This window comes from Scyliorhinus torazame, chromosome 9 (assembly GCF_047496885.1).
Source record: "Scyliorhinus torazame isolate Kashiwa2021f chromosome 9, sScyTor2.1, whole genome shotgun sequence".
Classification (NCBI taxonomy): Eukaryota; Metazoa; Chordata; class Chondrichthyes; order Carcharhiniformes; family Scyliorhinidae; genus Scyliorhinus; species Scyliorhinus torazame.
This window is the reverse complement of record NC_092715.1, coordinates 86,841,028-86,867,273: the sequence shown is the minus strand read 5'-3', so window position 1 is coordinate 86,867,273 and position 26,246 is coordinate 86,841,028. Positions and strand designations below refer to the sequence as shown.

General features: G+C 51.0%; 1 protein-coding gene across 1 annotated transcript in view; it reads right to left on the bottom strand.

Moving 5' to 3' along the window:
• LOC140429358 (ras GTPase-activating protein 1-like) overlaps window positions 1–26,246 on the bottom strand; it is a 374,654-nt gene that overhangs the window by 170,720 nt on the left and 177,688 nt on the right. Inside the window, exon 11 of the mRNA XM_072516226.1 lies at window positions 22,896–23,052. Coding sequence (XP_072372327.1) covers window positions 22,896–23,052 — 157 coding nt within the window. The remainder of the gene's footprint in view (window positions 1–22,895; window positions 23,053–26,246) is intronic.

Here is a 26,246-nt window from a genome sequence, read left to right as displayed (position 1 = left end):
TATTTTCTGTTTTTATTTCACATTTTCAGCATCCATCAAACTTTGCTTTTGAACTGGTTAAATTTCCTTGCAATAAAATTATTAACAATAGTAAGCACAATGAATAAGAAAGTTTCCAATTTTTAAATAGGAGGAAACCCATGCAGACACGGGCAGACTCCACAGTCACCCGAGGCCGAAATTTGTCAGCCGTACCTGGTCTGGCCTATATGTGACTCCAGACCCACAGCAATGTGGTTGACTCTTAAATACCCTCTGAAATGGCCTAGCAAGCTACTCAGTTGTATTCAACCACTACAAAAACACATAAAAAGAAATGAAACCGGACATACCACCCGGCATCGAACCAGGCACCGGAAACGACAACAGGAGACCCGACACTGTTGGCCTTGCAAAGTCCTCCTTATTAACATCTGGGGGCTTGTACCAAAGTTGGGAGAGTTGTCTCACAGACTAGTTTTTTTTTAACAAACATTTTATTAAGGCATTTATGGTTTTATCACAATAACAGATACAAATACACAATCAAACATAGTCCAGTGCGTAACATATCCCTCCATCTCCCACTGTTCCCGCCTACCAACCCCCTACCCCTGCCCCCCTTATTGAACCTGCTGACAGTTTAGTTTTCTCCGAAGAAGTCGATAAACGGCTGCCACCTCCGAATGAACCCTAGCGTTGATCTTCTCAGGGCGAACTTAATTTTCTCAAGACTGCGAAACCCAGCCATGCCACTAACCCATAACTCTGATGTCGGGGGCTTCGAGTCCCTCCTAGTAATACCCGTCTCCGGGCTACCAAGGAGGCAAAGGCCAAAATGTCAGCCTCTCTCGCCCCCTGGACTTCCGGATCTTCTGACACTCCAAAAAACAGCACCTCTGGACTAGGCGCCACCCTCGTTTTTAGTGCCGTGGACATGACATCTGCAAATCCCTGCCAGAATCCCCTAAGCTTCGGGCATGCCCAAAACATGTGGACATGGTTTGCGGGCCCCCCTGCACACCTCGCACACCTGTCATCCACCCCAAAAAACCTTCTGATCCGGGCCACCGTCACGTGTGCCCGGTGAACCACCTTGAATTGTATCAGGCTGAGCCTGGCACATGAGGTCGCATTGGCTCTGCTCAGAGCATCCTCCCACGGACCTGCCTCTAACTCCTTTCCCAACTCATCTTCCCATTTACATTTTATCTCACCTATCTGGGTTTCTCTCACTCCATAAGTTCTTTATAGATTTCCGATTCCTTCCCCTCACCCACTCCCATTCTAGAAACTACTTTGCCCTGTATCCCTGGGGCGGTAGAAGCGGAAAGGTCGAAACCTGCCTTCACACAAAATCCCTCACCTGCAGATAACGAAACCCATTCCCTTCCGACAATTTAAACTCCTCCTCCAAATAGGGAAAGCTCCCATCAATAAACAAATCCCCCAGCCTCTCAATCCCTGCTCTCTGCCACCTCTGAAACCCCCCATCCATCCTCCCCGGGACAAACCGGTGATTACCACAAATTGGAGCCCACACCGACGCTCCTTCCACTCCCATATGCTTCCCCCAGAATCTCAGGGCCGCCACTACCACTGGGCTTGTGGAGTACCGGGCCGACGAGAACGGCAGAGGAGCCGTTACCAGTGCCCCCAAACCTGTGCCCTTACATGAGGCCGCCTCAACCCGCTCCCACACCGATCCCATCCCCACTACCCACTTCAATCATGGCTATATGTGCCGCCCAGCAGTAGTTCCTGAAGTTCGGCAGTGCCAACCCTACCCCCTCGGCTCCGCTCCAGCAGCACTTTCTTTACTCGCGGGGTTTACCCGCCCACACAAACCCAGATATCACCCTATTCACCCTCTTAAAAAAGGCCTTTGGTATAAAAATAGGAAGGCACTGGGAAACAAACAAAAATCTCGAGAGGACCGTCATTTTTACGTTTTGTATCCTCCCTGCCAGTGACAATGGGAGCATGTCCCACCTCCGAAAGTCCTCCTTCATTTGTTCAACTGAACGGGCCAGATTTAATTGATGTAGCTGCTCCCAACCCCGTGCCACCTGGATACTCAAGTAGCGAAAACGCCCTCCCACCACTTTAAATGGCAACTCCTCCAGTCTCTTCCCCTGCTCCATCGTCTGGATCACAAAAACCTCACTTTTACCCATATTCAATTTATACCCCGAGAATCGGCCAAATTCCTCTAAGATCCGCATAATCTCCCCCACCCCCCGAATGGCTCAGAAATATACAGGAGTAGGTTGTCTGCATATAACGAGACCCTGTGTTCCAACCACCCCCCCCACCCACCCCCCGCACTAGCCCCTTCTCAGCTTTCAGCGCCATGGACAGTGGCTCTATAGCCAAGGCAAACAACAGTGGGGAGAGGGCACATCCCTGCCTTGTCCCCTGGTGGTCTAAAGTCGTCCGAACCTACCCAGTTCATCCGCACACTCGCCACCGGTGCCTGGTACAGCAACCGCACCCACAGATATTTCCATTCCACCTGGTCGAAGGCTTTCTCCACGTCCATAGCGACCACCACCTCTGCCTCCCACCCCTCATTGGCATCTGGATCACATTCAGGAGCCTTCTAAAATTGGCCGTTAGCTGCCTGCCTTTCTCAAACCTAATCTGGTCTTCCCCTATCACCCCCGGAACACAGTCCTCAATCCTCAAGGCCAGAATTTTGGCCAGCAATTTGGCATTGACATTCAGTCGGGAGATTGGTCTGTATGACCCACATTGGTCTGGGTCTTTCTCGCGCTTCAGGATGAAATCAAAGCCTGTGACATTGTTGGGGGAAGAACACCTCGCTCCCGTGCCTCATTAAATGCCCTCACCAACAGCAGGCCCAGCATCCCAGAAAACGTCTTGTAAAATTCCACTGGGTAGCCACCCGGTCCCGGGGCCTTACCCGACTGCATGGCCTCCAATCCCTCTACTACTTCTGCAATCCCAATTGGGACTCCCAACCCCTCCACCAACTCTTCCTCCACCTTTGGAAACTCTAACCCTTCCAAAAACTGTCTCATACCCTCCACCCCAGCTGGGGGCTCCGACTCATACAGCCGACTGTAAAACTCTTTGAACACCCCATTCACCCCTGCTGGGTCCAAGACCGTGTTCCCTCCTCTGTCCTTCACTCTTCCTAACTCCCTGGCTGACTCCCTTTTCCTTAGCTGGTGTGCTAGCATCCTACTGGCCTTCTCACCATACTCGTATATCGCCCCTCTCGCCTGCCTCTACTGCCCCACCGCCTTCCCTGCGGATATCAGATCAAACTCCATCTGCAGCTTCTGCCGCTCCTTCAACAGTCCAGCTTCAGAATGCCTTCTGTCCACCTGGAGTATTTCCCTAACCAGTCTATCCATCTCTGCACGCCCGACCTTCTCCCTATGAGCCCGTATCGAAATTAGCTCCCCCCAAACCACTGCCTTCAGCGCTTCCCATACCATTGTTGACGAAACTTCCCCGTTATCATTTATCTCCAAATAATTCTGGACGGCCACCCTCACCCGCCTGCACACCCCCTCATCTGCTAACAGTCCTACATCCAATCTCCATTGCGGGCGCTGACCCCCCCCTCCTTGTTCACCCGTAAATCCACCCAGAGTGGGGCATGGTCCGACACAACAATCGCCGAGTACATGAAAAAAATCAATCCGGGAGTACACTTTGTGAACATGGGCGAAAAAAGAAAACTCCTTCGCTCTTGGCCGTCCGAACCTCCACAGATCTATCCCCCTATCTGTTCCATAAACCCCTTTAGCTCCTTCGTCACGGCTGGCACCCTCACTGTCTTTGAACTCTACCGATCCAACCTCGGATCAATGACCGTATTAAAGTCCCCCCCACCTCCCCATGATCAACTTATGCGAGTCCAGGTACGGAATCTTCCCCGACACCCACCTCATAAACTCCGTGTCGTTCCAGTTTGGTGCGTAGTCACTAATGCCACCGGCATCCCCTCCAGCATCCCACTCACCATAATGTACCTACCCCCCCCGAGTCCGCCACTATGCTCCCTACCAGAAATGACACCCGCTTACTGATCAAGATCGCAAGCCCCCTAGCTTTAGAGTCTAGCCCCGAATGAAATACCTGCCCGACCCACCCCTTCCTCAGCCTAGTGTCCCCCCCCCCCCCCCAACGATCAACCATCACCCTTCTTCGGCCAGCCTCCAGCCGACGTCCCGCGCTTCCTCAGGCCCGCCGTCGCTTTGTCAAAGCTTGCCCTTCTTTTGGCCAGTTCCGCACCCAAGTCCAGGTAAATGTGCAGCTCGTTATTTTCCCACTTACAGCTTCTCGTCTGCCTACCCCACCTCAAGATCTGTTCCTTGTCCAGGAACTGGTGCATTCGTACCACCACGCCCTCGGTGGCTCATTCATCCGCGGGCTTCCTCGCAAGCGCTCTATGTGCCCTGTCCACTTCCAAGGGTCGGTTAAACGCACCTTCCCCCAGCAGCTTCTCAAGCATACGTGCCACATATGCCCCTGTGTCCGATCCCTCGCTGCCCTCCGAGAGGGCAATGATCCTCAAGTTCTGCCTGTTCTCCAGATCCTTCACCTTCTCCTGCAGCCTTTTCTGGTGGTCCCTTATCAGCTCCATCTCCGCTGCCATCGCAGTTAGCTGGTCCTCGGGCTCAGCCACCGCCTCTTCCACCTTCTGGATCGCCTGTCCCAGCTTCCAATCTTTGCTCCACATGGTCAATCCCCGTCTTAATCGGGCCCAGGAACTCCTGTCTCTGCTTGGCGAAGCTCTCTTGGAGGATTTACACCAGCTGTTCCGTTGACCACTGGGCCGGCAATCCGAGTCCCTGAGCCTCCGCCATGTTTTCCTGTGCTGCCGACTCCACTCCTTTCTTTGCCCAACAATCTCTCCTTTGCAGACCACTTCTGGTCCACGACTCCATAAACTGGCAGGAGATTCCTCTCCTCTACCCCACTGGACACCTATTTACCAATCAAATCCCCCATAAGTCGGGGGAAAAGGTCCCAAAAATCCACCACGAGCGGGAGCTACAAATAAGCGACCTCTCACTCCATGTCCGCCACCGGAAGTCATCTCACAGACTAATTAAGCAACAGCCTGACACAGTCAACCTCACAGACACACTGGCGGGATTCTCCATTTTTGAGGCGAAGCGTTAACGCCAGTGGAAAATCCGTGGACTTTTCCGACAAAAACTGGTGCTGCACCTGGACCGATTCCGCTACCGTTAAGGGGCTAGCACTGGCGCCACGTGGAACACAATCAATTCTAATGGGAAAAGGTGCAGGATTCACCAGGTCCGTGCTTAAACTCAAAAGGCTGACAAGCTGCTGCCGCATAAAAACAATTCTCCCACCACACACACCATCCCAGCCAACAAGATGGCTGTAAGGAGAGCAGCACCAAGGTTCGCGGACGCAGAGCTTGAGACCCTCTTTGACGCGGTGCAGGAGAGGATGACCCTATACCCTGGCCAGGGAAGGAGGCTGCTAGTTGCCACCGTTCGTCGTGCCTGAGCGCAGGTGGCCGTGGGCAACGGCACCTGGACTGGTCTGCAGTGCTGGAAGAAACTCATGACCTCCTCAGAATGGCCAGGATGAGTACGCAGGACTGTACCCCTGCCACTAATCACGCCCCCCCCCCCCCCCAACCACACACACCCATAACCCCCTCTCCGCCCCTGAAGGACGGCCAAACCCCCACCTTGCCCCACATATCATAGAATTTGCAGTGCAGAAGGAGCCCATTCGGCCCATCCAGTCTGCACCGGCTCATGGAAAGAGCACCCTACCCAAGGTAAAAACCTCCACCCTACCCCATTACCCAGTAACCCTACCCAACACTAAGGGCAATTTATCACGGCCAATCCACCTAACCTGCACATCTTTGGACTGTGGGAGGAAACCCACGCACACACGGGGAGGATGTGCGGACTCCGCACAGACAGTGACTCAAGCCGGAATCGAACCTGGGACCTTGGAGCTGTGAAGCAATTGTGCTATCCACAATGCTACCGTGCTGCCCAGCACCCATACAAGCCGCCATGACCGGGTGCCCTGATCACTGAGGCCCCCCGCTACCCACCCCCTGGGCTGCATGCTGATTGTTTTAACACTGTTTCCTTCTGTGTCTCTCCCTCCCCCCCCTCTCCACCAGGAGAAGACCACACACAACCACTGAAGCAAGAGAAGACAGGAAGGGAAGAAATAGACTTGCGGCCCCTTACCATGAGTGCAGAGAGCCTTGGAGGTGGCCGGTGGCCCGGAGGAAAGGGAGGTCGCCGAGGTGGAGGTTGGCCATGGTCAAGCAAGTGAGACCCTGCTGAGTGGAGGTCGGCCATGGTCAAGGAAGTGAGACCCTGCTGAGTGGAGGTCGGCCATGTTCAAGGAAGTGAGACCCTGCTGAGTGGAGGTCAGCCATGGTCAAGGAAGTGAGACTCTGCTGAGTTGCGGTCCCCCATGTTCCATGTGTGAACACCACCCCCCCACCCCCAAACCACCCTCACCCTACACCATGCCCACATCTCCACCCGCCACGCCCACCATCCCCGGCCCGTGCACTAATCATGCATTTTGTCTCGTGTCTTGCAGGACCTGCTGGAGATGGGACGGGTCCATTTGGCGTCCCCGCCACCCCAGCCAGTATCACAGCTGGAGGCCCCCATGAGCCGAAAAGTGATGGAAGCATCTCGGACATCAGCTCTCCGCCCGAGACTCAGGACACCCCAGAGCTCGAGTCGGAGGATTACAGTGATTTTCCATCACAACTGTCCCCAATGTCCTCCATCCCAGAGACACTCACGTGGGTTGGCCATGTTAGTGAAGAGGCTCCTGGGACACTCTTCTGTGCGCACTACACTGTTGACCCGGTACAGCAGGTGCAGGGAGGAGCACCCGAGGGGGCGGACGGTTGGAGGGCAGGCCAATCCCAGGGACTAGCTGCTGTCCAGACGGATCACAGGCCTCTGGAACAGACAGTCCCATCTGTAGTGGAGATGCAATCGCAGAGCCAGGGACTACATAATAATAATAATAATCGCTTATTGTCACAAGTAGGCTTCAATGAAGTTACTGTGAAAAGCCCCTAGTCGCCACATTCCGGCGCCTGTTCGGGAAGGCCGGTACGGGAATTGAACCCGCATTGCTGCCTTGTTCTGCATTACAAGCCAGCTGTTTAGCCCACTGTGCTAAACCAGCCCTTTGAGGGGTTGTCGGAGAGCATCCAGTAAGCGTAAGCGTAATTGGAGGAGTCCAACCACATGCAGCAGCAGGAGGTGGTGCCGACAATATGTGCCATCCAGGCCAACACTGATCGGGAGGCGTCTGCAGTGGAAGAATTGGGGGCGACGGTTTCGGCTATGGACCAGCATGTCCAAGGCCTGGGGTATTCTGTGCAGGCGCTGGCCGAGGCTCAGGACAGGGTTGCCGCCTCACAGGTGACCATGTCCCAGAGCCATCTGGAAATTGCAGCGGTGCTCCTAAGCATGGCCCAGTCAAAGAGGTAGATGGACCAGTCCCAGAGGGAGATGGCGCAATTACTGGCTGATGTGACACAAACCCAGAAGGTGGTGGGACACTCGTAGCATGATGTGGCTCAAGCCCACATGCTGATGGTCGACTCTCTGTGCTCCATGGGCCCGAGTATGCAGACCCTGGTCGAGACCAGAGCGGGCCTACAGGACTGGCAGTGCCAGGTGATGGGGGAGCCTCAGGGGGCAGCTCTTCTCGCACTCGTGCCCCATGGAGTAGGCCAGGGGCCATTGGGCAGCCCGAGAGAGGAGGTGATGGGGGCCGTGCCAGTGGCAGACCACCGTAGCACTTCGGACTCCACCCCCCTCCCCCCAACCTCCCGACACTGGCACATCTGGTGGGCAGAGGGCAGAACAGGGCGGCACCAGGCCACCTGGGACACCCGAGCAGCGGCCATGCCCATCCAGGCCCGGTCGCCCCAGTAGACGCTCACCAACGGATACCCAGGTCGCAGGGCAGGAACCATTCCTGCTGTACCGTCTGGGGAGCCACTAGACATAGCGTTAGGGCCCGTAAGGCCAGAAAAGTAGACATCAGTTAAGTTGGCATGGGTGCAGAGCACAGTTTAGTTAAAGGGGCTAGGGCACAAACCTGTGTATATTTGTTCACAATAAACATCTGTTACCACTCGGTGCTCCATCTGATGGGTGTGAGGGGTGGACTAGTCTTGGCTGTGTGGGGGGGGGAATGGGAGGATGTTGGGGTGGGTGAGGGAATGGTGTGGACCCTGTGGTGACCTGGGCTCCCCACCCTCCTCCCCCATCCCGACAGTCTTCATCACCGTCACCCCAGCGACCCGATGGCACCGTGTGATGGAATGTCCAGGTTGCATGCAGGGTCACCCAGCTGGACAGTCGGAAGTGCTACCATGGGCAGGTGTTAGACGTTGTCATACGATGGGGAGCAGCAGAGCGGGTTGTCATCATTCTCCATCCCATGGACCAGACCCGGTGTAACTGTCAAACCACGGCCCCACCCCGTAGTGCGGCAGGTGTGTATCACTGAGGCGCTTGCAGGCGGGGTGTGGCCAGGGGTTGGGATGTGGTGTCCGTGCCCCTGGCAAGTTCCCCTGCCTCTACCCCCGGTCCAAGTAGGTAAACCTGGAAGCAATCAGCGCGTTTAGTGCACGTCGACCCTGGCGCTCACGTCATGCAGCCCCCCTTGCCTGCCTGGGCTCTATGTCCTGCCCCCCCTCCCCCTCCCCTGCATCCTCTTCATCCAACGAGGCATGACGTTCATACAATTCTTCCAACACCTCGCCCCTCTGCTGTGCGATGTTGTAGAGGCCGCAGCAGGCCACCACATTGCGGGCGACCCTATCAGCATCATACTGGAGGGCCTCGCCAGAGCGGTCCAGTCACCTGAACCGCATATTCAGTTGGCCGAAGTACCACTCAAGGACACCCCTGGCCGCTGTAATGGCGTCGTTGCAGCAGGTCTCTGCGTCGGTCTATGGCTTTTGGATAGGTGTCATAAGCCACAACCACAGCGGAAAGCGCCCGTCACCCAGCAGCCAACACCTCAGAAGGCGGGGGCCTCTCGAACATGTCAGGAATCGTCGAATGTGCCAGGATGAAGGCATCGTGCACACTGCCTGGGACGGGCACAGACGTGTATGATGCACAGCTGATGGTCACACACTAGTTGCACGTTCATTGAGTGGAACACTTTTCGGTTTGTGTACAGCGGTGCGTTATCCAAAGGGGCTCGTCAGGGGACATGCATCCCTTCGACCACCTCCTGGACCCGTGGCACCCCGACGATGGCAGCGAACCTCTCTGCCCGGGCATCCACATTGATGTATTGATCCAACTGGGCATATAGGGCGTGGATGCACCTGTGCACCGAGGTCTGAGAGATCCCGGACAGGTCTCCGCTAGGTGCCTGGCAGGACCCTGTGCCCTAAATGTTCAAGGCAACCGGCACCTTGGCGGCCAGCAGGAGCAGGTGTCTTCCCCAACGGTGTCAGGTGTGCCATCACCGGGCATTTATGTCGCATTGTCTCTCTGTCCAGGTGGAGTCGGAGTCTTCCATGGCAAGCCAGGTTCAGCAGGTCCTCGAATGACAGGTGGTGGTACACACGAGACCTCATGTGACGCCTTCTTGGCACCTCCTCCTCCTCGGCCTGTTGGCACAGCCGGCTCTACATCCTGGGCGGCTGCCCCTCTGCTGCACGCTCCGCTGCTGCAACTTCCTCCTCCTCGAGGAGCTCACACTTGCACAGCCGCAGGGCATCCCCCAGGGCTGCGGCGACGAGCAGGAAAGTTACCATTGCTGGTTGAATTCCAATATCCATTGTCTGCAGGGGGTGAAAGGTCGACATGGTGCGAACCTCCGTGCCCAACCAGGTCCACCAGGCTACACGGTGGCCCCGGATGGCACTGCAGGATCCGTCCCCGCATTTCCCTCCGTGCCCCCATTCCTACACCCCTGGCCCGTCGGTGCCCGGAACCATGGGGCCTCTGGCCCTAGCGCCCGTCCCTGATCCCAGGGTTCCATTGGCTGGCATTGCCCTCGCCAGAGGCTACTGAGCGTGTTGTAATGACCATCGCCACATGACATTCAATGGCATTACCATCGCTCAATCCCCACAATCAACACCCTGGGGGTTACCATTGATCAGAAACTGAACTGGACTAGCCACATTAATACTGTGGCTATCAGGGCAGGTGAAAGGCTAGGAATCCTACGGCGAGTAACTCACCTCCTGACCTCCTAAAGCCTGACTACCATCTACAAGGCACAAGTCAGGAGTTTAATGGAATACTCTCCATTTGCCTGGATGTGTGAAACTCCAACAACACTCTTCGACACCATCCAGGACAAAGCAGCCCGCTTGATTGCTCCTCCTTCCACAAACATTCAAACCCTTCACCATTGATGAACAGTGTACCATCTACAAGATGCACTGCAGTAACTCACCAAGGTTCCTTAGAGTGCACCTTCCAAACCCACGACCACTACCATCTAGAAGGACAAGAGCAGCAGATACCTGGGAACTCTACCACCTGGGCCCCTCCAAGTCACTCACCACCCTGACTTGGAAATATATTGCTGTTCCTTCGCTGTCGCTGGGATAAAATCCTGGAACTCCCTCCCTAACAGCACAGTGGGTGTATCTACACCTGAAGGACTACAGCGGTTCAAGAAGGAACTGACCACCGCCTCCTGAAGGGTAACTAGGGATAGGCAATAAATGCTGGCCTAACCAGCGACGCCCATATCCCGTAAATGAATTTTAAAAAAGGACTTCTCGCACCCTCCTATGTGTCTTCTTTTCTGGGTGGGGGACGCTTTCTATCTAGGTCACTCTGTTTATCTTTTAAATGTTCATGGGAATGGGTCTGTCTGAGTGCGAGGCCATTGGCCTGTGTGCTGAGCCGGCTGCATCCCTATCTGTGAGGATTCTCTGCTCCTCCTGCCTGAGTGCGAGGCCAATGGCCTGTGTGCTGAGTCGGCTGAATCCCTATCTGTGAGGATTCTCTGCTCCTCCAAGTTTGGAAACTAACAATTTTTGAATTCCTCCACAATATCAACTACACAGCTCCTCATAGGTTTGTGGAATTTTCAGAGATAATACACATCGGTCGAATGCAATTTATCAACAGTTCAAACTCCGTTTTGGCGACATGTCTCCAGGACTAACTTATACGCACTTAGAATGGCAGCCTGGGTCTGCTCATAATTCATACACACGCAAGGGGTCAGCATGGAATCGACTTCTCGGGCTCTTCCTGACTGCTGCACTTGTATTAACAATGTCCAGATGTCGATGGCCATTGTAGCAGCCCTGTTGCTTTCTCAAAATGACTCCACATCACTCTCTTCATATTTGGAAATTAATCTTGCATACTTGAAGGCCTCAGAAAGTGGTTAAGGATTAGAAAGATAGGGGGTGCAACCAGATAGAGAGGGAGTACCCCTTGCAAATTCTAGCTATCTGTTTTCTCTCACTCCCTTTGGGCTACTAGCTCCATTTCCAATTTGCAGAGCCGGAATTCTTCTCTCTCCTTCAGTAATAATAATCTTTAATAATAATCTTTATTGTCACAAGTAGGCTTACATTAACACTGCAATGAAGTTACTGTAAAAAGCCCCTAGTCGCCACATTTGGCGCCCGTTCGGGTACACAGAGGGAGAATTCAGAACATCCAAATCACCTAACAGCACATCTTTCGGGACTTGTGGGAGGAAACCGGAGCACCTGGAGGAAACCCACGCAGACACGGGGAGAACGTGCAGACTTCGCACAGACAGTGACCCAAGCGGGAATTGAACCTGGGACCCTGGCGCTGTGAAGCAACATTGCTAACCACTGTGTTACCGTGCCGCCCTTTACTCTCTCTTGTTTCTGCGCCTTCAATTCTAGTATTCTGAGCTTTTCAGTTCAAATTGGCTCGGTGAAGGATTTGAAGTCATGGTTCAGCTCCAGATCTAGCTCCATAGCCCGGTCACGTGAAATCCAAATGTTCTATCAACTGGATCAGTTCACTTCTCTTCACTTTACTGGGCAATTTTAACTGTACCTCCCTAGTTACTGCTTTCAGTTGTTCTGTTTTTAGGTCTGCTACAGTTTCACTGTTCAAATTTCCTTGTGCCACCCAAATATGGGCATCAAAAGTTGCCATTTTCTTAAGGTTAGGGAAAAGGAGTTACCAAGACTTCTATTTTGCTTTTCAACTGACCCTTTTATCTCGAATTTGGCTCATGTCTACTTGAACTCTGATCAAATTCAAATGGGCGATTCTGGATTTGAGCACCCAATTTTGGTTATGGACAGGAGTGGAGTTAATTTAAACAGCCCTGACCTTTCCTGTCATCACCCATTTGTAAACAGATAGGCAATTTGATTTGTTTCCCTTTTTAGAAGTAGTGAAATATTTCCCCAAACCCTCAGTTTTGGTGTAATCCAAATTTCTATTAATTACTCCTCAGCAAACTCGAGATAGGATGAATTCAAAGAGTTAGTTATTTTCACACACTCAGACCCTACGAGCAGGATTGCAATATTGCTTCCTGTGCATACCTAAGGTAAAAAAATAAGAGATCGAGGATAGAAAGCTTTACAGAGCAAAGATCACAGAGAAAATAATTGTTTTACATGTGTTCAAGAGTCCAGAACCATGGCCCAATGAGGTATTCCTTCACGGAGGTAGACAGACTAAAAACTAATGCTGCATAACTCACTTTAGTGGTGGAGCTAATTTCACATGAGCTAGGCATGCAGAGATGAATCAGTCATGTAGGTGATGGTACAGAATTTGCAGTAGAAACAGTGTAGATGGGGCTAGGTATTCTATTTGGTCAGATCCCCTTCTCTGACCTGCTGCTTGTAGTTGGTAAAATGGCAGACTGAGTTTTTTTCATACAGCAAGGCAATATTACTGTTACACAAGCTAGAGGATTCCATGTCACATAACCCCCACCTTTTCACAGAGTCTTCGACAAATGGTGCATATCCCCAGTCTGTGTTTCTGAGATGGCTAAATGTTCCAACAATTAAGACTAGAAAGGTTGTGGGGTCCTTTGCTCTAGCTGATGGATAGGTTCCGGTTGACTAGTCCTGCTTATAAAATACAGATGGCCTTTATATGGTTCCCTTTCAATTTGGTCTCTCCAGCCCACAGGAGTTTATTAGTGTTTCTTCAAAGATCACAAGCTGCAAATTTCCACAATGCTGCGATGGTAGTTCCTTTTGATCTTGGGTCACATACAGGCATAGATTCAACCACATTATTATGTTTTTTAAACAAAGCTATATACACTTAATAATTTATATAGTGTGAGGTCATAATCCCCAACCAAGTGTTTTATAAAGGTTAGTGCAAATTCCTACTTTTTTATTCCAAGCTTCTAATGATACAAAAGCATATGGTATCCTTAGCTGTAACAGCCTTCTCAACCACTTTCAAAGACTTGTGCTAATAGAGTAGCACAGTGGTTAGCACTGTTGCTTCACAGTGCCAGGGACCCGGTTCGATTCCCGGCTTGGGTCAGAGTAGAGTCTGCACGTTCTCCCGTGTCTGTTTGGGTTCCCTCCGGGTGGGCCAGTTTTCTCCCACAAGTCCCGAAAGACGTGCTGGTTTGGTGAATTGGACATTTTGAAATCTCCCTCAGTGTACCCGAACAGGTGCCGAGTGTGCGACTAGGGGATTTTCATAGTAACTTCATTGCAGTGTTAATGTAAGATTATTACATCCCCACATCGCTGCTCCTGAGCTACTGGGAGTTAGGAAGAATTTTTTAAAAAGGAGACTCTCAAGGTACTAAACATTACCTGGTAACAAATTAAAAATCATCAGTTGAGCTTGCAGCATGGCACATTTGCATGTGGTGGAAGCTACATTATTAATACACATCAATATCATATTTTTTGCAGACAGAAAGCATATGCATAAACCTTGGGCGCAATTGTCCGCTCCCGTGCCAGTTTGGAGAATCGCCTGGGTCGCCATATTTTCCCGCCACGCCGGTCCGACGCTCTCCCGCGATTCACGGAAGCGGCCAGATCGGCACATTCGCGTTTTGCGCGGCGCGGTCCAGTGAATCGCCCGAGACAGCCAAAATGGCGATTCACCGGTACACCCGTGATTCTCAGTGCCGGATGGGCCGAGCGGCCTGCCCAAAACGGTGGGTTCCCACTGGCGGCGTCCACACCTGGTCGCTGCCGGCGGGAACATCGCGGGAACGCTGGGGGGGGGGGGGGGGGGGGGGGAGATCCTGCACAGGAGGGGCCTCAAATGTGGTCTGGCCCGCGATCGGTGCCCACCGATCGTCGGGCCGGCCTCTCTGAAGGAGGACCCTCCTTTCTTCCGCAGCCCCGCAAGATCCGTCAGACATCTTTTAAAAAATATATATATATTTATTAAAGTTTTTTTTAGCAACATAATTTTTTCCCCTTACAAACAATAACCACCCCCCCGTAACAAAATAACACAAAATCGCACTGAACAAGATATATACATGGCAAAATGGTATATTTACCTAGCTTTATACACTGGCTCTCAACCGCACGTGCCAGTTTCCCCCACCCTCCATGTTATCTCCTGCTCATCCAGCCCCTCAAACAATCTCTCATCCCCACCCCCCCCCCCCCCTCCCAGGGTTGCTGCTGCTGCTGACCGACCTTCCTCTAACGCTCCGCGAAGTAGTCTAGGAACGGTTGCCACCGCCTGTAGAACCCCTGCGCAGACCCTCTCAAGGCAAAATTAATCCTCTCCAGCTTTATGAACCCAGCCATGTCGTTTATCCAGGCCTCCAGGCTAGGGGGCTTCGCCTCCTTCCACAATAGCAAGATCCTTCGCCGGGCTACTAGGGACGCAAAGGCCAGAATTCCGGCCTCTTTCGCCTCCTGCACTCACGGCTCATCCACTACTCCGAATATTGCTAGCCCCCAGCTTGGCTTGACCCGGACTTTCACCACCTGAGATATTGCTCCCGCCACTCCTCTCCAGAACCCCTCCAGTGCCGGGCATGACCAAAACATGTGGACATGGTTCGCCGGACTCCCTGAACACCTTCCACATCTGTCCTCGACCGCAAAGAACCTACTCAACCTCGGCCCCGTCAGGTGTGTTCTGTGAACCACCTTAAATTGTATCAGGCTGAGCCGGCACATCAGAAGGAGGAATTAACCCTACCCAGGGCATCAGCCCACAAACCTTCCTCGATCTCCTCCTCAGCTCCTCCTCCCAACTCTTCTGCTAGGGCTTCCCCCTCTTCTTTCATCTCTTGGTGTATTGCCGAAACCTTGCCCTCCCCGACCCATACACCCGAGATCACCCTGTCTTGAATTTCTTGTGCCGGGAGCAACGGGAATTCCCCGACCTGTCGTCTCACAAAAGCCCTCACCTGCATATATCTAAATGCATTTCCCAGGGGTAACTCAAGCTTCTCCTCCAGTGCCCCTAGGCTCGCAAATGTCCCGTCAATGAACAGGTCCCCCATTCTTCTAATCCCCGCCCGGTGCCAGCCCTGGAACCCCCGTCCATCTTCCCCGGGACAAACCGGTGGTTACCCGTGATCGGGGACCACACCGAGGCTCCCACTGCACCACTGTGCCGTCTCCACTGGCCCCAGATCCTTAATATTGCCGCCACCACCCGGCTCGTGGTATACTTTGATGGCGAGAACGGCAGCGGTGACATCACCAATGCTCCCAAGCTTGTTCCTTTACAGGACGCCATCCTCTTCCATGCCGCCCCCTCTCCCTTCATAACCCACTTGCGGATCATCGCCACATTTGCTGCCCAGTAGTAGCTCCCTAGGTTTGGCAGCGCCAGCCCTCCTCGGTCCCTACTGCGTTCCAGGAACCCTCTCCTTACCCTTGGGGTCTTATTCGCCCACACAAACCCCATAATACTCCTACCTACTCTCTTGAAAAAGCCCTTGGTGATCACAATGGGAAGGCACTGAAACACAAACAAAAACCTCGGAAGGACCACCATTTTGACCAACTGCACTCTACCCGCCAACGAGAGCGGCAACATGTCCCATCTTTTGAAGTCCACCTCCATTTGGTCCACCAACCTCGTCAGATTCAATTTGTGTAGGGCCCCCCAACTCCTGGCTATCTGGATCCCCAGATACCAAAAACTCCCCATCGCCCTCCTCAGTGGTAGGTCCCCTATCCCTCTTTCTTGGTCCCCTGCCTGTAATACAAAAAGCTCACTCTTCCCTACATTGAGCTTATAGCCCGAGAACTCCCCAAACTCCCTCAGAGTCTGCATGACCTCCACCATGCCCTCCATTGGGTCCGCCACGTACAGCAGCAGGTCACCCGCGTATAGCGACACCCGATGCTCTTCTCCCCCGTGGACCACCCCCCTCCATTTATTAGACTCCCTCAGTGATATGGCCAAGGGTTCGATCGCCAATGCAAACAACAGGGGGGACAAAGGGCACCCCTGCCTCGTTCCTCGGTACAGCCGAAAGTACTCCGACCTCCGCCGGTTCGTCACCACACTCGCCACCGGGGCGCTGTAAAGGAGCTTAACCCAGCTAATAAACCCTCCCCCGAACCCAAACCTACGCAACACCTTCCAGAGGTACTCCCACTCTACTCGGTCAAAGGCCTTTTCCGCGTCCATAGCTGCCACTATCTTCGCCTCTCCCTCCTCCGATGTCATCATTATCACATTTAAGAGCCGCCGCACATTAGTATTTAATTGCCTGTGCTTTACGAATCCCGTCTGGTCCTCATGAATCACCCCTGGGACACAGTCCTCAATCCTCGTGGCCAGCACTTTTGCCAATAACTTAGCGTCCACATTGAGAAGCGAAATCGGCCTGTACGATCCACATTGCAGTGGGTCCTTGTCTCACTTCAGAATCAAGGAAATTGTCGCCTCCGACATTGTTGGGGACAGGGTCCCCTCCTGTCTTGCCTTGTTAAAGGTCCTCACTAGTAGCGGGGCCAACAGGTCCACATGCTTTCTATAGAACTCCATCGGGAAGCCATCCGGCCCCGGGGCCTTCCCCGCCTGCATACTCCCCAAACCCCTACTCAGCTCCTCCAACCCGATTGGTGCCCCCAAACCAACCGCTTCTTGCTCCTCCACCCTCGGGAACCGCAGTTGGTCTAGGAATCGTCTCATCCCCTCTTCCCACCCTGGGGGCTGGGATCTGTACAGCTCTTCATAGAAGGTCTTGAATACCTTGTTTATTTTCGTTGCACTCTGAACCGTGGCTCCCAATCCATCTTTGATTCCCCCTATTTCCCTCGCTGCCGTCCTCTTACGGAGCTGGTGTGCCAGCATCCGACTGGCCTTTTCCCCGTAGTCGTAGGTCGCCCCCTGCGCCTTCCTCCACTGTGCCTCCACCTTCCCCGTGGTCAACAGGTCACACTCCGTCTGGAGCCGTCGCCTTTCCCCAAGTACTCTTTCCTCCGGGGCCTCTGCATATCACCTGTCCACTCGCAAAATCCCCCCCACTAACCTCTCCCTTTCCATGCCCTCTGTCTTCTTCCTATGAGCCCTGATGGAGATTAGCTCTCCCCTGATCACCGCCTTCAACGCCTCCCATACCACCCCCACTCGCACCTCCCCGTTGTCGTCGGCCTCCAAGTACCTTTCGATACACCCCCTCATCTTCCCACACACCACCTCATCTGCCAGCAGTCCCATGTCCAGCCGCCACAGCGGGCGTTGGTCCCTCACCTCTCCCAGCCCCATTTCCACCCAGTGCGGGGCATGGTCCGAAACGGCTATGGCTGAATACTCTGTCCCCTCCACCCTCTGGATGAGCGCCCTGCCCAGAACAAATAAATCTATCCGGGAGTAGGCCTTGTGCACGTCGGAAAAGAAAGAAAATTCCCTGGCCTGCGGTCTTGCAAACCTCCATGGGTCCACTCCCCCCATCTGATCCATAAACCCCCTGAGCACCTTGGCCGCCGCCGGCCTCTTTCCCGTCCTTGATCTGGAGCGGTCCAGTGCTGGATCCAGCACTATATTGAAGTCCCCTCCCATTATCAGTCCTCCTACCTCCAGGTCCGGAATGCGCCCCAACATGCGCTTCATGAATCCAGCATCATCCCAGTTCGGGGCGTATACATTTACCAACACCACCCACGTCCCTTGCAACCTACCACTCACCATCACATATCTCCCTCCATTATCCACTACGATAGTCTTGGCCTCAAATGACACATGCTTTGCCACCAGAGTTGCCACCCCTCTATTTTTTGCGTCCAGTCCCGAGTGAAATACCTGTCCTACCCATCCCCTTCTTAACCTAACCTGGTCCGCCACCTTCAGGTGTGTCTCTTGGAGCATAGCCACGTCTGCCTTCAGTCCCTTCAAGTGCGCGAACACTTAAGCCCTCTTCACCGGCCCATTCAGGCCCCTCACGTTCCACGTTATCAGCCGGATTGGAGGGGCTCTCGTCAGACATCTTCTTGCGGGGCGGACTCGGAGCGGACGGCAACCACGCATGCGCAGGTTCGCGCCGGCCAACCCGCGCATGCGCGGGTGACGGCAGTTATGCGGCGCCGGCCGCGTCATGTATGCGGCGCTGCCTTGACGCGGCACCACGCCTAGCCCATTATCGGGCCCTGAATCGGTCGGGATAGGGGCCGTTTCGCGCCGTCGTGAACCTCGACGGCGTTCACGACGGCGCGAATACTCTGCCTCCATTTCGGAGAATCCTGCCCCTAGTGTCTGTTTCAGCTAAACAAAATGATAGCCATTTGTCAGCTCATTCCTCCACCAATCAGAGTCAAGTTGTCTAGCTCAAGTTTCAAACAATGCTTGGCACTGTCAATCACCATCAACTAGTGCATTCTCCGTGGCAATGTCTTTACCAATTAGAGCCTACTTGCCAACCAATTGGCACCCTCTTCTCAAACAGTTGTTGCTTCCCTTAACATTGATATTCTTGCGCTTGCCCCAGTGAGTGCAAGACAAAAAGCTTCAACAAAATGTTTATTTTCAGCAACACTATTAACATCTCTAATTTTACACTTCCATCTACACTTTTTACCAAGCCGCATATGTTTGTGTCATCGGCAAAGTTTGAGATATGGGGCTGGATTCTCCGCATCCCGACGCCGAAATCGCATTCGGCGACGGGGCGGATAATCCAGTTTCCCGCATGAAATCGGGCCCGGCGCCAGTACCGCGATTCTCCACCCCATGAAAAGCGGCGTACTCGGGGAGTATCCACCACCTGAGGCCCACACCATTATTCTCCGTCCCCGACCGGCCGAATTCCCGATGGCGTGGACCACTCATGTCCCACCATCCGTTGACCCGTGTGGCGGCTGTGGATTCAATCTGGGGCTGCCACAGTCAGGGGCGGGCCGATCGGAGGGCAGGGGGTGCCTCATTCGGGACTGGGTTATTTTTGTGCGAGCGGCCGATCAGGGGCACTATTTCCGCGGTCTGACTCCGCCATGGAGCACGACACAGCCGCCGGAGGCCGCCGCCGTGCGCATGCGCAGCGTCTGACCCATAAGTGCGGGGGGTGAGGCGTATCGGCAGCTGGAGCTGCGAGCTCCACGACAGCTGCCTGCTAGCCCGCTGCAAGGCAGTGAATCTGTGGCCTTTTGACGCCAATTTTCCTGGCGTAAAAGACCACAGTTTTCACGACGGTGCGGGGATATAGTCCCAAAAATGGAGAATCCAGGCCCTGGGTTTCTATACCAACATTGATGTCTTGAACAAGTTTGTTGAATGTTTGAGGTCTTAACACAGATTTTTGCGGGAGACCAGGAGTCACATCCTGCCCATTATGCCTACTCTGTCTCTTGCCATTCAGCCCATTTCCTAACCAAATGGTATGTAGTCTGTACATCCCAAAGACAGGCAGATTGTATAAAACAGTATTACCCCACTCTTTGCTTTCTGTTAGTTAACCAATCCGCCATCCATGCTAATACATTACCTGGAATGCCATGCGCCTTTATCTTATGCAGCAACCTTTTGTGTGGCATCTTGTTGAATGCCTTCTGGAAATCCAGATACACCTGTTGTCTACCGTGCTCGAAATGTCCTCAAAGGATTCCACTAAATTAGTCAAACATGACTTGCCTTTCATGAACCCATGCTGCATCTACCCAATGGGACAATTTAATCCAGATGTCTCGCTATTTCTTCCATATCGACAGATTCAAGCATTTTCCCCACTACAGAGGTTAAGCTAACCAGCCTATAGTTACCCACCTTTTGTCTACCTTTTTTTTTTAAAAAAACAGTGGCATTACATTTGCCGTTTTGCAATCTGCCAGAACCGCCCCAGAGTCCAGCGAATGTCGGTAAATTACCACGAGCGCATTTGCTATTTTCCCCGACACCTCTTTTAATACTCTGGAATGCATTCCTTCAGGGCAAGGAGACTTGTCTACCTTTAGCCCCATTAGCTTGCCCAACACTACCTCCTGAGTGATAATGATCGTTTTTAGGTCCTCACCTGCCAGAGCCTCCTTGCCATCAATTATTGGTATGTTATTTGTGTCTTCCACTGTGAAGACCGACACAAAATACCTGTTCAATGCCTCAGCCATTTCATCATTTCCCATTATTAAATTCCCCTTCTCATTCTCTAAAGGACCAATGTTTATCTTAGCTACTCGTTTTCATTTCATATATTTGTAGAAACCTTTGCTATCTGTTTTTACATTCTAAGCTAGTCTACTCTCAAAATCTATCTTACTTTTCTTTACAGTTTTTTCCGTGGCTTTCTGTTGACTGTTAAAGATGTCCCAATCCTCTAGTTTCCCACTAATCTTTGCCACTTTGTACGCCTTTTCTTTCAATTTGATACCCGCCTTTATTTCCTTCGATATCCGCGGCTGATTATCCTTTTTCCTTACAGTCCTTCCTTTTCACTGGTACATACTTTTTCTGAGCACAGTGAAAAATCTCTTTGAAAGTCCTCCACTGATCCTCAATTGTCCCACCATAAAGTCTTTGCTCCCAATCTACCCTAATCAACTCCTTCCTCATCCCATTGTAATCTCCTTTGTTTAAACAGAAAACACTGGTATAGATTTTACCTTCTCACACTCCATCAGGACTTTAAATTCAACCATACTATGGTTGCTCTTTCCGAGAGCATACCTAACAATGAGACCATTAATTATTCCTGCCTCATTACACAGGACCAGATCTAGAATAGCTTGCTCCCTTATCAGGTCCATTACAAACTGTTCGAAAAACTAAAATCCCCATGATTGCCGTACCATTTTTACATGGATCAGTTATTTCTTTGTTTATTGCCCATCCCACCGTGATGTTATTATTTGGTGGCCTATTGACTTTGCCTATCAATGACCTTTTCTCCTTGCTATTTCTAATTTCCACCAAATGGATTCAGCTTTTTTCTCTATAGCATCTATATCATCTCTCACACTGCCCTGATGTCATCCTTAAATATCTGTGCTACACCACCCCCCTTACCTTCCTGCCTGTTCTTCCGAATACTGATACCCCTCCGAATGGAGGTCTGTAACTTGTGGTGTTTCGCAGGGATCAGAACTGGGACCTCTGCTCTTAGTAATATATATAAATGACTTGGAACAAAACAAAGCTGGTCTGATTCGCAAGTTTGCGGGTGATACTAAGATTGCAGGAGTTGCGGATAGCGATGAAGATTGTCAGAGAATACAACAGGATATAGATAGGCTGCAAAATTGGGCAGAGAAATGGCAGATGGAATTTAACCAGGGCAAATGCGAGGTGAAACATTTTGGTAGATCCAATTCAGGTGGGAGCTATAAAATAAATGGCAGAACCTTCAGGAACATAGAGACACAGAGTGATCTGGGTGTGCAGGTCCACAGACCCTTAAAAGTGGCAGCACAGGTGGAAATGGTGGTAAAGCAAGCATATCGCATGCTTGCCTTCATAGGACGGGGTATCGAGTATAAAGCACGAAAAGTATGTTACAGGTATATAGAATGTTGGTTAGGCCACATTTGGAATACTGTGTCCAATTCTGGTCACCGCACAAAACCTCCACAGAAGGACGTGGAGGCTTTGGAGAAAGTACAAAAAAGGTTTACCAGGATGTTGCCTGGTATGGAGGGTATTAGCAATGAGGAGAGATTGAATAAACTGGGATTGTTCTCCCTAGAGAGACGGAGGCTGAGGGACGACCTGAAAGAAGTTCATAAAATATTGGGGTACAGATAGGATGAACAGTTGGAGGCTTTTTCCACGGCGGAAATGACAATTACAAGGGGGCACAGGTTCAAAGTGAGGGGGGAAAGGTTCAGTGGAGATGTGTGGGGGAAGTTTTTTTACACAGAGGGTGTTGGTGGCCTGGAATGCACTGCCAAGTGAGGTGGTTGAGGCAGATACGTTAAGTGACCTTTAAGACTTATCTGGATAGGCACATGAACAGACAGTGTATATAAGGATACAGGCGGTTGGTCTAGATAGGACATGTTATCGGCGAAGGCTTGGCGGGCCGAAGGGCCTGTTCCTGTACTGTATTGTCCTTTGTTGATACTTAACTCCCAGTCGTGACCATCCTGCAACCATGTCTCTGTAATGACCACTAAATCATACTCATTTGCAATGATTTGTGCCGTCAACTCATTTATCTTGTTTTGAATGCTACGAGCATTCAGTTAAAGTGCCTTCATGCTAGTTTTAATACCTTTTTCTGAATCCTAACACCGCCATTAATAACATCTCCTGAGTTCTTCTTCCCTTTATCTTTTTTCATAACTTTCGATGTAGTTGAACCCACCTTCCCATGTGCTAACCTGCTGCTTTGCTTCCCATCAACCAGTTTACTTCCCATAGTGTTACCCTTCCCATCTCCGTCAACAAATCAATGGCCTGATAATGTGTCAAAAGCTTCTACAGCATTCACACACAAAAACACAAAACTACAGATAAACGTATAACACTTCAAATAAAACAGGAAAATATCTTCACCTGCCAAACAGACTGTCATGAACTCCATATACAGTACAAACGCTGAGGTCTATTAATCCTTTTGGTTTTGTGGCTCTCTTTTCACTTTCAAAATAGATTAGTTGGGAGTCATTCCCCTCCAAAATGAAGTACAAGTTTTTCCATCGTTTACCTTTGCCTGAAACAAACAAATTCAAGATTTGTGGCTCATTTAGGGAAAATATTCAGGAACAGTTCAATATTTATCTTGATATCACAATATAGTTACAACTCAATATTATTCTGTTGATGGTGAGATCAATTTCAGTTATACTGAAAAGAATCAAAGTGCAAAAAAAAAAACAGAAGGGCGAGCCAAGTATATCAGAAGTGCTCTCATGCACCTTCGAGCAGTTAATGGCAGGGGCAGCGAGGAACTTGCCACATTAGCCACAAGGTTGTAAAACAGAGATTTTACTCAAATTTCTTCATTATAAAGTCCTACAAAAAGAATTTATATTCGAGGAACAATACATTATACAGAGCATAAAGCTCAGAAACAGGTAATTCAGCACAACCACTCCAGGCCACTGACTTGAGCCTCCTGCCATCCCTCCTCATCTAATTCCCTGCATAACACTCCATTTCCTTCTCCCTATCTTTCTCTTAAATGCATCTATATTATTTGCCTCAACTATTCCCTGTGGTTTGGAATTCTCTACCCTCGACGGTTCTGGATGTTCCATTATTGAATAGATTTAAGGCTGGGATAGGCAGATATTTTGTCTCGCCGTAAATTAATGGATATGGGGAGCAGCCAAGGAAATGGAGTTGGAAACCCAAGACTAGCCAAGATCAGGGGACATCCAAAGCTCCCTCTTTTGTGTCTCACCTTTTCAGAACTCTTAAGTATTTCCACTTTTACTTCCATTGCTTTAATTGCTCTATGTTTCTTAGAAGCAGAAAAATCTCTTACACCAGATTTATGCTTTCCTGCCATTATTACGGGCCAAGAAACTCTAAATTTCAAGGAACAGTTTGGAACATCAAAGGCACCAAGTACTGTACTACAAATGTGCGAACAGCAACTGAACATTGATGCACATGTACAGTATGAACTGAGATCGGGAGCTTGCATCTGATGAGGGAAAGACCATACGCTAAAGAAGCAGAATTAGGCCACTCAGCCCATCGAGTCTGCTCCGCCATTCAATCTGGTAAGGAATGGGTTAAGAGACATTCCAATTAGATGTCTCGTTGATGTTAAGTATCCAATAATTGACACTGATGTGTAAATAATAATAATCGCTTATTGTCACAAGTAGGCTTCAATGAAGTTACTGTGAAAAGCCCCTAGTCGCCACATTCCGGCACCTGTTCGGGGAGGCCGGAATGGGAATTGAACCCGCGCTGCTGGTCTTGTTCTGCATTACAAGCCAGTTGTTTAGCCCACTGTGCTAAACCAGCCCCTGGTTGTCTGCGTGGATTTCCACCTGGTGCTCCGGTTTCCTCCCACATTCCAAAGATATACAGGTTAGTTGGGTTGGTCATGCTAAAATTGCTCCTTAGTGTCCAGAGGTTATGGGGCTAGGGCAGGTGAGTGAGGCTAGGTGGTTGCAGGTGGCTCTTTGGGCATGTGATGTGGTGATAGAGATTTGTATTGAGTGTGTTCAAGGTAAATAAAGGTGTTTGTGAAAAGGAGCTTGACTCTTGACTCTTTACTCAACAGCTGCCAGAAGTTAACACAATCGTGGCTGATATTTTCCTATCCCCATTCTCCTGCCTTCTCCCCATAACCCCTGATCTCCTTATTAATCAAGAGCCTATCTATCTCTGTTTTAAAGACACTCTGTGATTTGGCCTCCATAGCCTTCTGCAGCAAGGAGTTCCATAGATTCACCACCTTCTGGCTGGAGAAATTCCTCCTCATCTCTGGTTTAAAGGATCGTCCCTTTAGTCTGAGATTGTGTCCTCTGGTTCTAGTTTTTCCTACAAGTGGAAACATCCTCTCCACGTCCACTCTATCCAGGCCTCGCAGTATCCTGTAAGTTTCAATAAGAACCCCCTTCATCCTCCTAAACTCCAATGAGTACACACCCAGAGTCCTCAACTGTTCCTCATACGACAAGCTGTTCATTCCAGGGATCATTCTTGTGAACCTTCTCTGGACCCTTTCCAAGGCCAGCACATCCTTCCATGGATATGGGTGCCAAAACTGCTCATAATACTCCAAATGGGGCCTGGCCAGAGCCTTATTCAGCCTCAGAAGTACATCCCTGGTCTTGTATTCGAACGAGTATCAATCTAGAAATGTGTTAAATGGCATTGTAAAGTCAAAGACTGTATGCCTGTATTATATAGTGTAGCTAATTTGTTCTTAAGGGCAGCACGGTAGCATTGAGGATAGCACAATTCACAGCTTCACAGCTCCAGGGTCCCAGGTTCGATTCCAGCTTGGGTCACTGTCTGTGCGGAGTCTGCACATCCTCCCCGTGTGTGCGTGGATTTCCTCCGGGTGCTCCGGTTTCCTCCCACAGTCCAAAGATGTGCGGGTTAGGTGGATTGGCCATGATAAATTGCCCTTAGTGTCCAAAATTGCCCTTAGTGTTGGGTAGGGTTACTGGGTTATGGGGATAGGGTGGAGGTGTTGACCTTGGGTGGGGTGCTCTTTCCAGAAGCTGGTGCGGACTCGATGGGCCGAATGGCCTCCTTCTGCACTGTGTATTCAATGATAATCTGTGATTAATCTAGGACAAAGGTTCGGCACAACATCGTGGGCCGAAGGGCCTGTTCTGTAATGTATTTTTCTATGTTCTATGATGAAAATGTGTTTTGTATAGGTTATTACTATTTAAAAAGGAGGGGACTTTTTAAATTCATTTTTAAGCGATGTGGGCTTCGCTGGTTACGCCAGCATTTGTTGCCCATCCTTAATTTCCCTTGAGATACTGGCGAGCTGCCTTCTTGAACCGCTGCAGTCGATTTGGGATAATTACACTCACTGTTGGGAGGAAGTTCCAGGATTTTGACCCAGACATATTTCCAAGTCAGGATGGTGAGTGAATTGGAGTGGAACGTCCAGGTGGTAGTGTTCCCTTGTACCTGCTACCCTTTCCTTCTAGATGGGAATGGTCATGCATTTGGAAGGTGCTGTCTAAGGATCCTTGATGAGTTCCTGCAAGACCTTCTTGAGCGTTGTTGGAACTCGCTCATCTAGGCAAATGCGGAGCATTCCATCACACTCCTGACTTGCACCTTATAGGCGGTGAACAGGCTTTGGGGGAGTCAGGAGGTGATTTACTCGCTGCAGGATTCCTAGCCCTCTGACCTACTCTTGTAGCCACAGCATTTATATGGCTAGTCCAATTCAATTTCTGGTCAATGGTAATCCCC